Source organism: Coenobita brevimanus, chromosome 73 (assembly GCF_032717465.1).
Source record: "Coenobita brevimanus isolate Jiangsu-jjx chromosome 73, ASM3271746v2, whole genome shotgun sequence".
NCBI lineage: Eukaryota > Metazoa > Arthropoda > Malacostraca > Decapoda > Coenobitidae > Coenobita > Coenobita brevimanus.
The window spans coordinates 33,216,415-33,229,209 of NC_137026.1; the positions used below are offsets into that span (position 1 = coordinate 33,216,415).

The 12,795-nt window shown below is 42.8% G+C and overlaps 1 protein-coding gene across 1 annotated transcript in view; it reads left to right on the plus strand.

Moving 5' to 3' along the window:
• Positions 1-12,795, plus strand: part of LOC145407519 (uncharacterized) — a 280,710-nt gene that overhangs the window by 75,026 nt on the left and 192,889 nt on the right. Inside the window, exons 38-50 of the mRNA XM_080278443.1 lie at positions 1,961-2,104; positions 2,747-2,962; positions 3,289-3,524; positions 3,868-3,993; positions 4,342-4,533; positions 4,979-5,083; positions 5,295-5,381; positions 5,730-5,906; positions 6,238-8,659; positions 8,894-9,184; positions 9,576-9,807; positions 10,163-10,334; positions 10,652-10,838. Coding sequence (XP_080134569.1) covers positions 1,961-2,104; positions 2,747-2,962; positions 3,289-3,524; positions 3,868-3,993; positions 4,342-4,533; positions 4,979-5,083; positions 5,295-5,381; positions 5,730-5,906; positions 6,238-8,659; positions 8,894-9,184; positions 9,576-9,807; positions 10,163-10,334; positions 10,652-10,838 — 4,587 coding nt within the window. The remainder of the gene's footprint in view (positions 1-1,960; positions 2,105-2,746; positions 2,963-3,288; positions 3,525-3,867; positions 3,994-4,341; positions 4,534-4,978; positions 5,084-5,294; positions 5,382-5,729; positions 5,907-6,237; positions 8,660-8,893; positions 9,185-9,575; positions 9,808-10,162; positions 10,335-10,651; positions 10,839-12,795) is intronic.

The following is a 12,795-nucleotide window of genomic DNA, read 5'->3' on the forward strand; positions in this document are numbered from 1 at the left end:
GTGTAAGGTGTAATTGCGAGGTGTGTAAGCAGTGTAACAATGTGAGTTGTGGAGTATCTTCAACTGCACAGTGACTTTACAAGAGCCATTTGTATCTTAAAATTTTGCCGCATTAACATACATTGTGTTATGTGTCTATATGTGACTTTAAATAGTGACAGTTTTTAGAAATGTTTATGTCCAGTAATTGTTTTTATCGGTTCTAATCCGTTCAGCCTGAGAGATCTCTTGAATGAAATAATGTGGTGTTAGCCAGGACAGAAGAAAAGTCCTCAGACTGAAGGGGATTATTAGGGATTGTCTTTAACCCTTCAGCAAGGGGAGTCTCTCTTGAAGTAGATGAAATTGTTTGGCGTTAGCCAGAATAAAAGAAAATTATGTCTTGTGGCTGGAAGGGTTATGTTTACTAACAGAGGATTTCTTGTAGTGAAGTTCCCTATATACGGTACACTAATGTTTGAGTAGTGCTCATCAGCTAACTGTGTGCACTTTAGCTTAGGAGAGTATTACCATCACATTCCTTGTTGACTAAAATGATGAATACGCTGATAACCAACCACCCTCTTGTCACCCTGCATCACCAGGCCGAGGAGGGATTGTGGGCTCCTACAATGAAGGTACAACCCTCTGATTTCAACTGCTTTTATGTGCCCGAGTTATGAGTATCGTAGTTAGTGTTTTGTTGACCCGGTGGTGGCTCTTTCGGGTGACCAGCATGCAGTTCTTGGCACGATTAAGAATTGGGGACGTATCCTCCTGAATTTAGATAGTTCCCTAGCACCTTTTCCAAGACTAATTTATTTTGTATATTAAAGCCCTCTTGTATGTTATTCTGATCTAATCCCTTCACACCATGGGGTCCCTTCAAAGCTGAGCAAAATTGTCCAGCACTAGCAATAATAATTAAAAAGTGCGACCTCATACTGATGTGGTCATGGACCCTGTCTCCATACCCTTCACCCCAGAGGGCATTCCTAAGTTAAATAGTTTCTTCTGGTGTTACCGGCAGTCAGAATAAAATGCAAAACATGTCCTCGTGTTGAAGAGATTAATGTCAGTGTAGTGGCCTGAAATATACAAGAGAATACACGTGCCGTTTGCAAAAATAAACTAGTAAGTAGAAGGTGCTAGGGAGTTTTCTAAGCCCGTGAGAGTACGAGCCAAAAATTTGCTTATTTTTCTATCTGCACAGCATCTTGAAGAGAATATATAATGGGAATATAAAACTGTGGATTATATAAGGCTGCAAGCTCTCTGCTATACAATATACTGTATGTTCATGCAATATCTGCCTGAAGCTTTGAAAATGCATGCTTAAGGGATATATGAAGAAGCCTTTGTAGCCTTTGTAGTTGGTTAGTCGAAGAGCTGAGCGCTTATGATAAAATGAGTCCAGATAATAGGTATGATAATAGCTGAAAGAGATAAATAAAAGAAAAATAACCAATATTAAGTCCATGTACTCTATATGCATTGTTTGCACTGTTTACTATATGTAGGGAGGCTTTACAGGTTCTTTGGATAAAAAGGTAGATGATAATTGACGTAAAATGTTTGAGCTCAGATTCCCTGTTGATGTTTATTGCATTTTCATGATTCGATTATTTACCCATCCCATTTTATAGTGAGATGTTGAATTTAGATAGTGAAAAATATAACAAAAAATTTTTCACCTCAATTATTAGTTGGATATTGAGGAGATTAATGTAGTTATTTAGAGATATGATAAAGAAAAATGATGATACGGTAATTAACTGAACATCTGTTCGTTTTAAAAGAGTTACGATAATATGAATGGTGATGGAAACGTAATAAATTTCGTGGTGACAAAGATTAAAATTTCCCCGCCATACAAAAACTCTCCTGATATATTAGTAGAAGAGAGAAATAGGACAATAAGAATGATGATAATATATAAACTATTCAAATTATCAAAAGAGTCTTACTTTTCCCGCCACAGGTACTCGCATTCGTAGCACCTTTGACTTCGGCCACGTAACCCTAGATATCTCGGGTCTGCGTGAGGATGATTCCGGCATTTACACCTGCAAGGCCGTCAACCGAGTGGGAGAGGCCGTGTCTACCTGTAACCTCAAGATCTTTGGTAAGTTGGCCTCGTTTTTTGTCAGTTCACAGTTTAAGATGAAGTTGGCCTTGTTTTTGTCAGTTCAGAGTTTAGAATGTAGTGTTGATGTATTGTTTTGATGAATTTATTACTTTTGAAGTCATGGTTAGTAATTTCTTTCCATTATCGATATTCTGAACTAATATGTTAAGAATTTTAGCTAGAATGTTTCATTAGGTTTTGTTAGTTCGAAGATGGTGTAAACTGACGATTGGCCGTAAAATGTTCACTCAGAAAAATTAATCGTTTCTCACTGGTTCAGTAAATGTAAACCAAGTCGATGTTCTTCCATGCATATTTTAATTTTTTGTTGATTGAGCATAGCTACATATAAGGAGAAAGTTTTGTGTACTTTGACAACTCCACTTAATTCATCATTTAGTCAGTCAGTCAAACCTCATCCATTCATTAGCTAGTCAGTAAGTCAATCGATCAGGCAGCGATTCATCCATCCATTCACCATCAGTCAGTCAGTCAGGCAGTCTGTCAGTTGGTCAGTCAAACTCATCCATCCATCCATCGTCAATCAGTCAGTCAGCCAGCCAACCAACCAGTCAATCAATCAATCAGTCAAGCAGTCATCCATCCATCCATCCATCAACCAATTACTCCTACCCACAGATCGCCACTGGCTGATCGGGGAGTCCTCACACCCCGACGCCCTGCCTAAGATCGCCGAGTTGGAACAGGTGACCACCACTACGACCCAGGTTGTGGAGCCCACCTATGATGTCCCAGTGTTTATCTCTCACCTCAACGACGTGGAGTGTCATGAGGGAGATACCGCTCACTTTGAATGCAAGGTTGAGCCATCTCGTGACCCTACTATGAAAATCGGTGGGTAAACGTGAGGATTTTTGTTTACAGTACAATTATATGGAGTTTTGTCTGTAAGAAAAGCTTTTCATAGTTACACTACTGTAGTTGGTAAAGATCTGGACCATATGTTTTTATAATTTTGCATTCTTTGACTCTTGTGCCCGCTCGTTCTCAGTGTCTGGATGATGATGATGATGATGGTGACTACAGCAACCTAGCTTCATATCCCTACATCCCGAACAGGACAGTATGGAACTGACTGATTGCTCTGTTGCAAATAAAGAAGGTTCCAGTTTATGTCTGTAAACAACAGTAATCACTAACTGTATTGTCTACCCCAACAGAATGGTTCGTCAATGGTAAGCCCATGAAAGCAGCCTCCCGCTACGCTGCCACGTACGACTTTGGCTTTGTGTCCCTGGATTGCAGCCACTGCTATGCCGAGGACTCCGGCGTCTACATGTGCAAAGCCACCAACTCCAAGGGCTCAGCCTCCACCTCAGGCACGCTCAAGTGTCTCAGCAAGGCCAACCTCTTCTTCGACACCCAGCACCCGCAGGGCAAGGCTGGCCTCGAAGCGGTAAGGATATGCAGTTACCACTTGCTTGTGGGCCAAAAACTCTCAGGAAACTTTGAATAATATTAAGAGTAACTGCAAAACCGGTCAGAAAACTTTGAAGAATATTGATAACTGCAAACTGTTACTTTATTTATAACCCCTTCATACTTTTTTTTGGGGGAGGGGGTGGTGAATGCCAGATGATTTTATAATAATTTATAGCAAGATGTGGCTGTGACCTCTTATGGGATAAAAGCCTCAGGAGACGGAAGACAGACACTTACATAAATACCGTACGTACATACATAAATATATATATATATATATATAAAACAGTTAATGTCCTTCCTTCTTTTCCCCTCAGGTTGAGGAGGCTGAGCGCGCCTACTGGGCCAAATACCAAAGGCAAGCGTCAGAAGCAGAAGCCTCCTACCCTAAACCATTCTTCACCAGACCTCTGCAGGCCAATTTCTCGCTCAATGAGAACCAGGTTTGTGATTTTATTCATTTACTTATTTATTTATTTCAGTTTTGCTCCATAGCCCTTGTTTTTTGTCTGTTTGAAGGTAGTAGTAGTAGTAGTTGTTGCTGTAGCTCCAGGTTCATCATCAGCATGAACCCAGTGGTCTTCAGGCTGACGTTATCCTCCTTCAGTCCACTGGTATCTTTTGTGGGGATAGGGAGTTGAGGAACGCTAGAAAAGAATATCAAAATAAAAAGATACGATAGAAAAGAATGTTAAAATCAAACAGATCACAAGAAAATTATCGAGAAAAAGAAAATTGGATGTAAAATCGAGTGGGAGTGGACTTGTGAATCTCAACCCTCTTCCCAACAGGCTCTGCATATGGAGGCTAATGTCGAACCCAAGAAGGACCCCGACCTCAAGATAGAATGGTTCTTGAATGGTAAGGTGCTTGAGAAGTCGTCCCGCTACAAGACCACCTACGACTTTGGCCTAGTGACCCTTGACCTGAATGACTGCTATGAGCGCGACCAGGGCATCTACACCTGCCGGGCCTACAATAAGGTGAGAAGAGATATTTTGTTGAATATTAAAGCTTTTACTACGATGATCGGTCTTGTTTTAGGTTTATTATCACCTTGTAAATATTGAGCTTAAAGGATACCCCGTGTAGTTAAGGGGTTAATGGTTCTATCTGACCTTTCAGCATAGAAAAGCTTCCTCTATTCCGTGTTTAAAAAGTAAAAAGAAAGTCTGGGGATAACAAAGAATAAACTGTGAAAGATGGAGCATATCATAATTCAGATCCCATCTCTTTCTGTCCCTCAGGTAGGAATTTGGGATGATGATGATAATTGCTTAGCATAATCCTTCTTGACAGTTTCATGAAGCTGTGAGGGAATTATTAACCTTAACTGTACATACAGACTTTTCCTCTAGATATTTCTCAAAACTGTTTGTCAGGTGAAAGGGGATATGTAAATAATAATACTTATTTACTTTTTTTCAGGCTGGTGAGGCGTTCTGCACGTCTACCGTTGTGGTGGGCAGCAAGGACGTACTGATTGAGACTACTCAGCACCCAGCTGGTGATGCTGGCCTAGAAGCTATCCAGGTAATTATGGATCTGTAACAAATGTAGTGTGAGCATAATTAGGGAAGGGGAGTGAGAGATTAAAAATGGTGATGGTGATGAAGAACGAGAAGTATGAGCTTAACTAGAGAGAGGGGGAGAGGGAGAATGATGATAATGATGATGATGAGATAGGGCTAATGATGGTGATAATTTTGAGTGTACTAATTTCTTATTCTCCGTGTTTTACTAGAAACTGGAAGAGATGAACCTGCGCAGAGATGACCGTCTGATACCCGACGAGGAAGGTCATCCACCAGTCTTCACCAAACCATTCAAGGTGAGTCTTCCCTTCACCCAAAACAGTGGACCGTTTTCTCTTTGAGTCTCCCATCTTTCTAAATATATGAACCATTTTTTTTCTTCTTCTTTAGCCTCCTGATCGTCCAAAAATATGTACCAATTTGCCTTAGAGTCTCCCCTTCTTCCAAAATTGTGGACCATTTCCTCTTAAAATCTTCCCTTCTGCCAAAAATATGAACCATATTGCTTCAGAGTCTCCCTTACAGCCAAAACCATGAACCATTTCCAAGTCTCCTCACTAGCCAGGAATATAAACTTTTCACTATGACTTTGCCGATGATGATGATGAAGATATTTAATAACCTCGACCACCATATATTTCCAGAATCTCAGCAACATCGAGGAAGGGGAGATCGCTCACTTCGAGGGAACACTTATTCCTGTTGGTGACCAGACCATGAGGGTGGAATGGTTCTTCAATGGCGAACCATTGAAGGCCTCCCACAGAGTCCGAACCGTGTATGCATTTGGAATGGTTGTTCTCGAGGTCTTAGGAACAAAGGTGAGTTTAGGAGACGTTGATACATTGACATTATTTCTACTTCATGCTGTACTGTGTGACTGCTAGTATGATATGACTAGCTGATGGCCTATTAGTCAGAATATCCAAAAAGCGAGGACCCTATATACTTAGATGTCGATCTCTAGTAGGTGACTGGTGTGATTTTTTTGTCATTTGATTCCACTAATGGAGTAGGCTGGCCATATATCCTTAAATATTTTAGACTATGCTGGGATAACCTGGGGTCCTGAACCCTGAAGGGAATAGTATGGGATTGGCTTTTGTATTTTTTCTGCTATTAATCCAACGTATATTTTCACCTTCTCTCCAGATCGCCGATAGTGGAGAATACACATGCAAGGCACACAACAAGTGGGGCAAGGCTGAATGTTCCGTGACTCTCGAATGTGTTGACCGCGCCCATGGTCAGCCTCCTAAGTTCACCACCCACATCCAGAGCTTGGAAGGCCTCAAAGATGGCGACTCTGCTCACTTTGAATGCACTCTGATCCCTGTTGGTGATCCGAACATGAAGGTCGAGTGGTTCCACAATGGTGAGCCTCTTAGAAATGCCACTCGTATCAAGACCGTTAGTGACTTCGGCTTTGTCGTTCTTGACATTGCCTACCTGCAGAATCACGATGCTGGCGAGTGGATGTGCAAGGCCACCAACAAGTATGGCTCTGACACCACAAAAGCCTACCTGAACTGCTTCGGCATGGGAGGAGTGTACACAGACTCCCTGCAGCCCAACTCACTGGACAAGATCGCTGCACTTGAAGGCCACAAGACATCTATGAAGGCTACCATGGAGGCTACAGCAGCTGAGGCTCCTAAATTCGTTACTCAGATTGCCAATATCGATCGGTGCGTTGAGGGACAGAGTGCCCACTTTGAGGCTCGACTCACGCCTGTGAATGATGCCAACCTGGTTGTGGAATGGTATAAGGATGGTAAGAAGCTTCCCTCTGGTCATCGTTATAGGACCTTCCATGACTTTGGCATTGTCATTCTCGACATCCTGTACTGTTATGAAGAAGACTCAGGTGTTTATGAGGCACGTGCTGTTAATAAGCTTGGCGAGGACAGGACTACAGCCACCTTGAAGTGCCTCAGCAAGACCAATCTAATTTTGACACCCCAAGTGCCAAAGAGCATGGAGGGAGGCCTGCAGAAACTCCAGAACTTGGAAGACACTGCCTGGATGCGCCGCGACTCGGTTACATCTGAAAGGGTTGGTATGGCGCCCAAATTCACTGTACCTCTCAGCAACATTGACAGCATGAAGGAAGGTGAGAATGCCCACTTTGAAGCTCGCCTTGTACCAACTGATGATCCTCGCCTCAAGGTTGAATGGTACTGGAATGGCAAGCCCATGAAGTACAGCTCTCGCATCCGTCAGTTTTGCGACTTTGGATTTGTGATCATGGAGATTTCACCCATCTACCCAGAAGACTCTGGAGAGTACATGTGCAGAGCCTATAATGACTACGGTGAAGCTGTTACAAAGGCGACACTCAAATGTGAAGGAAAACGGTCCATTATCTTGGAAACTCAGCTTCCAAAATCTATGCAAAAGGGTATGGAAAAGATCGCTGAGTTGGAGGGCCTGATGATCAAGTCACCTGATTTGGGAACACCAACCGATTCTGGTCAGCCGCCACAGTTTGTCACTCAGCCTCAAGACCAGACAATTGGTGAAAATGGACTGGCACACTTTGAGTGTCGTCTTATGCCTGTGAATGATCCCGACCTGCGTGTTGAGTGGTACCATAATGGCCGCCCTCTGAGTGCAGGCTCACGTATTAAGACCATCAATGACTTCGGATTTGTCATTCTTGAAATGGCTAACTGCTACGGTAAAGATAGTGGCACTTACAAATGCCGTGCAATTAATAAGCATGGAGAAGCTTCTGTAGAATGCAAGCTGACTGTCTCCAGCAAGAGTGGCATTATTCTGGAGCCACAGGCAACCAAGAGTTTCAAGGACTGTACCGAATCCATCCAGAAACTGGAAGAGAGCATGTGGAAGAAGGAAGAGATTCCCCAAGAAGAAGAGAAGCCTTGCCCACCACGGTTCGTTACTGAGCTCCAAGACATTCATGATCTTGTTGAAGGCCAACCAGCTCACTTTGATTGCCGGGTGGAGCCTGTGGGAGACTCAACCATGCGCATTGAATGGTTCCACAATGGCATGCCCCTTGCCGCTGGATCACGTGTGCATATGATGGATGACTTTGGTTTTGTTGTGCTTGACCTGGAATGGACCTTCGCCAGAGACACTGGTGAGTACATCTGCCGAGCCACCAACAAGTGGGGTCAGGCCACAACCAAGGCCATGCTCAATGTTCGCTTCAAGCACGGTGTTGACCTCAGCACACAGCTGCCTCAGGGCATGACTGCTGAGAAGTTGAAGGAACTTGAGCGTGGTCCTCTCAGTGAAGTACACGAAGCTGATGCCGAGATGATGCCACCAAAGTTCACCGTCCCCATCAAGAGCCAGAGCTTGGAGGAGGGCGACCGGGCCTTCTTTGAAGCACGTGTTGAGCCACGCAACGACCCCAACCTTCAAGTAGAATGGTTCTTCAATGGCAAACCCCTTCAGTCTGGTCACCGCTTCCGAACAAGCTTCGAAATGGGTCACGTCACCCTTGAGCTGCTTCACACTTATGCTGAAGACTCGGGTGAATATGTATGCCGAGCATACAACAAACTGGGACAAGATTTCACGAAGGCTACTCTCAAATCCAAGGGTAAGACATACATATACGGTATATTGTTTCTATATGTGAAGCAGTGAATGTTAATATTCTGATTGTTTAAAGACATTGAAATAGCATTATCTGCATGAATAATTACTTAGATTTTATCACTGCAAGTCTCAGTACACATAATCTAATGTTATTTTATATGCATTTCAACCTATCTCAGTGCATTGTTAGATGGGAATAAAGGTCATGATAATGATGATATTTTGACCCCAACAGCAAGTCAGTCAGTGGTGCTCCAGTCACAGGTGCCTAAGGGCATGAAGGGTGGTGCCGACTTTGCCACTCAAATGGAAGAGACACTCAAGAAATACTGCAAGGAGGTCATGCTCACAGCCGAAGACATTTATGATGCAGAGAAGAGGCAGCCTCCTCGCTTTGTGACACATATCCAGGATGTTAAGGATCTCAAGGAAATGGAAGAATACAAGTTTGATTGCCAGTTGGCACCTGTCGGAGACCCCAACATGAAGGTCGAATGGTTCTTCAACGGCCGACCACTGCCATTCAGTAAGTTAGGCAACAGTTCGTGGTTAGAAATAGTCACAGTCTTTGGTTTGATATCAGGGAAAATCAATAGCTAGCTCATTAATAAAAAGAAAAAACATTTATACACACATACAGATCACTTTAATTTGCATAACTTTTTCATTCCAGGTATGACAATTAATATATTATTGCTAATGTTATAGAATTTTATCCAATTAAGGAAATACTTCTTAGACTGAGGAATTAAAACGAGTTTGTCACGTCTCTTTATTGTTCTGTCTAAGAGTCAAACAGTGTAGATGTATGCCATTTAACATTAAGAATCCTACTGACCACTTAAGAAGCAGCAGATGATGGTGGAATGAAGAGGATGATGATGGAACTTAATATATATTTTCATTGCCGTCAACAGAGAATCGCTTCACTCCAATCTACGACTTTGGCTACGTTGCTCTGATCATGAACTGGGTGTTTGGCGAGGACTCCGGCGAGTACCTGTGCCGCGCCACCAACCTGTGGGGCATGGATGAGACCCGCGCTACACTCAAGGCCACTGGACGCCCTGGTGTTATCTATGAGTCCCAGATCCCCAAGGGCATGCAGTCCCTGGAGAAGATCAGGGAGCTTGAGGCGTCCATGCAGACGTGAGTATATCCGTTATCATTGGTTGCTGTTGTGGCACATCGAGACTGAAAGTTTCAAGGTTTAGTCTTCGTGTTCCGATGGCCAAAACATTAAAAATAAATTTCACTGTATCACTGTTAGCCAGAAGTGTTCGATTTTGTCTAATCGTGTGCTGTAATAACCCTCGTGTTTTTGAGAGGCGTTAGTCTAGCCATTTACTTTCTTGTTGAGTCTGAGTATGTATGATTGCCGTAATGACCTATATGCAGTGGATAAATATTAATCTAATCCTTAATGTAAAGTCTGATTTTATGCTTTGATGTCCATCGTGCAGTTGAGAGGCATAAAGCAAACCCCTTGTCTTCTTACATACAGTACCCACGAGACCGCTGTGGAGGAGGACAAGCCACGCACCAAGCCTGAAGTGCTGAAGAAGCCTGAGAGTCTGGTGGTGCAGGAGGGAGACTGGGCACGCTTCAGCATCCGTGTCTCTGGTCATCCACGCCCCAGGGTTATGTGGATTGTCAACGGCAACACCGCTATGAGTGTAAGTACCTCTGTTCATGTGTTCTCTGTATTTTCCTTTTATTCTTGCTTATTTTTCTTCTGATTACCTCCACAGAGATTCCTGGGTTTTCATTGTTGTCCTTTTTTGGAGGGGAGAGAGGGGGTTTCCTTTGCAGTTCCTTTGACCCCTCAATTTCGTGTGTCAGCCTGTTTACTATTACCAGTTTTCTCTCTATAAGATAACTTCCAGAGAGATGTGAGAATAAGGGTAGGGATGTTGATGATGCTGATGATGATTATGACCTGATAGGAACTTTTAGGGATTCCTCAATATGTATAAATATTCTCTGGACGCAGGGTAACCGCTTCAAGATCTGGTACGATGGTATGTTCCACCTGGACATCCCGAAGACCCGACAGTACGACAACGGCAAGGTGGAGGTCATCTGCCGCAACTCCCTGGGCGAAACCTACGCCTGCTGCGACCTTAAGGTGAACCCACGCCAGGACGACTACCGCGCTGTACTCAAGAACTCGCCCAAACGTAAGTCGTCCCTCCTTGATACTGGCTGAATACAACCTCGCAGATAGTGGAAAGTTGTGCCAAAAAAAGGGAGGTCCACTTTCTAGAGATTAAGTTTCTAGATGTGGATGAGAGGAGGTCCACAAACTAGGGATCAAGTCTCTAGATGTGGATAAGAGAAAGTCCACATTCCAGAGATTAAGTGTCTAGATGTGGATTCCTGTGGCTTGATTACTCCACTGCCTTCTAGGAAATTTAGCTCCACACTGGTCCATATATTCGCTGACTGTGGAATTTTGTGACACCGTTACCTCAGCGATTTATTTTCCTTCTTGCATCTCAGGCATTTATTGTATATTATATGAACTATCACGATGCTAGAAAGATATAACATACAAGAGAAATTTAAGGTGTAATACGCAAAATAACTCACTGAGGAAGAGGTGTTAGGAAACCAGTGTCACCGAGAATATTGACCATTATATCACTCCGTCACCCACTCTCTTGCTTTTGGCGGGAGAGTTGATTGACCCCCATCTTCATCAAAATTCCAGGTCATATTTTCAGCTTCTTTGGCGCGCTGTAGCAGTGAGAGGAGCAGCAGGGGAGGAGACCAGATTTACTGTATATATATGTATCTATTCTCATGTATATAGTGACTCTTACTCTCGTTGGCTGGGAGGCTTCGTGGTACCACTTCTTTGGCGATTAATTTTGTATATTACACATTAATATTCTCTCTTATGCTATCCATATCTTTTTTTTATTTTTAGCACCCACATAGTTTGCATCCATAACATAGTAGAAGATATTAAGGCGTAATGTGTAAAATAAATCACTGAAGAAGAAGTGCAACGAAATATCAAAAGCCAGCGAGAATGCAGCCCAACAAGAATGTGAAAAATATCATATATTCGACTATCACCAGCAGTTTACCAGATCGTATGCGTTAGTGCCAGACATAGAGTAGCACCGGAGCTCTATGTTTTGGTGCTAAGCTCTGTAAATTGGTGCTAACACGGTACTGGCCTCACATTCACAAACAGACTTAAGACCAATGCTTTCTTGTAATTAAGACTTGCTTTTCCGGGAAGAAAGAGAAACATGGGAAGATATTACCCTCTTCCTTGCTTGTCCCTCCCACAGAAGCAAACCATACTTACGAGGGGAGCAGATTTTAAGTGTATTTGTGAATCTGACGGACTCTGGTGATAAGTCAGAGCACATTCTCACCTACCCATCCACCCCCAAGAAAAAAAGATCACTGCTAACACCACCTCGCTACACTCACCCACTGGTTATAACATTGCTACATTTAGCCAAGCACACTGACCACTACCAAGACGCGCCACCTTCTAAGACTAACATTCATTTTACCCCTGACACAATTTCGTTTCTGTTTCTTCATTTTCTCCGCAGTGTTATTATTTGGTAAGTTGACTAAAGGTAAGAGTTCGACTATGTTGCCCTGACTGCCGTTGTTCCCTAAATAGTTATGCTCCGTTTTTATTTTATTCTGCTACCTCTGTTTTAGTTCTGCTCGCGATTACCTGACCTGTTAACTCAGTAATGCAACCTCAGTTATTGACTCCCTATTGTACAAAGCTACTAACGCCTGCCCTGTTTTTTATATGTTTTAGAATATGTATGTTTAAATATGCTTGTTTGTAATTGTTATATATTGATGTTGTGCCCATTGCATGTTGTTCATACATGTCATTGTATTGCAACAGGAATATTTCTTACCACGAAGAGAATCCCATCTGTGAAAACCAACTGTTCCTGAGTATCTTAACTATGCACCATATCCATGACTTGTTGATTAAGTATTGCCACCTTTGTTGTGTGTTGCACTTGCCACATTTTTAGAAGAGTTAGCCCTTAGTTTCTCTTCTTCAGTCACTTTACTAGATGCACCAGTTCCCCCTGGGTGTAATTCCTGTTTGATCATTTCTTTAGCTCAATGTCCTGTTAGCCA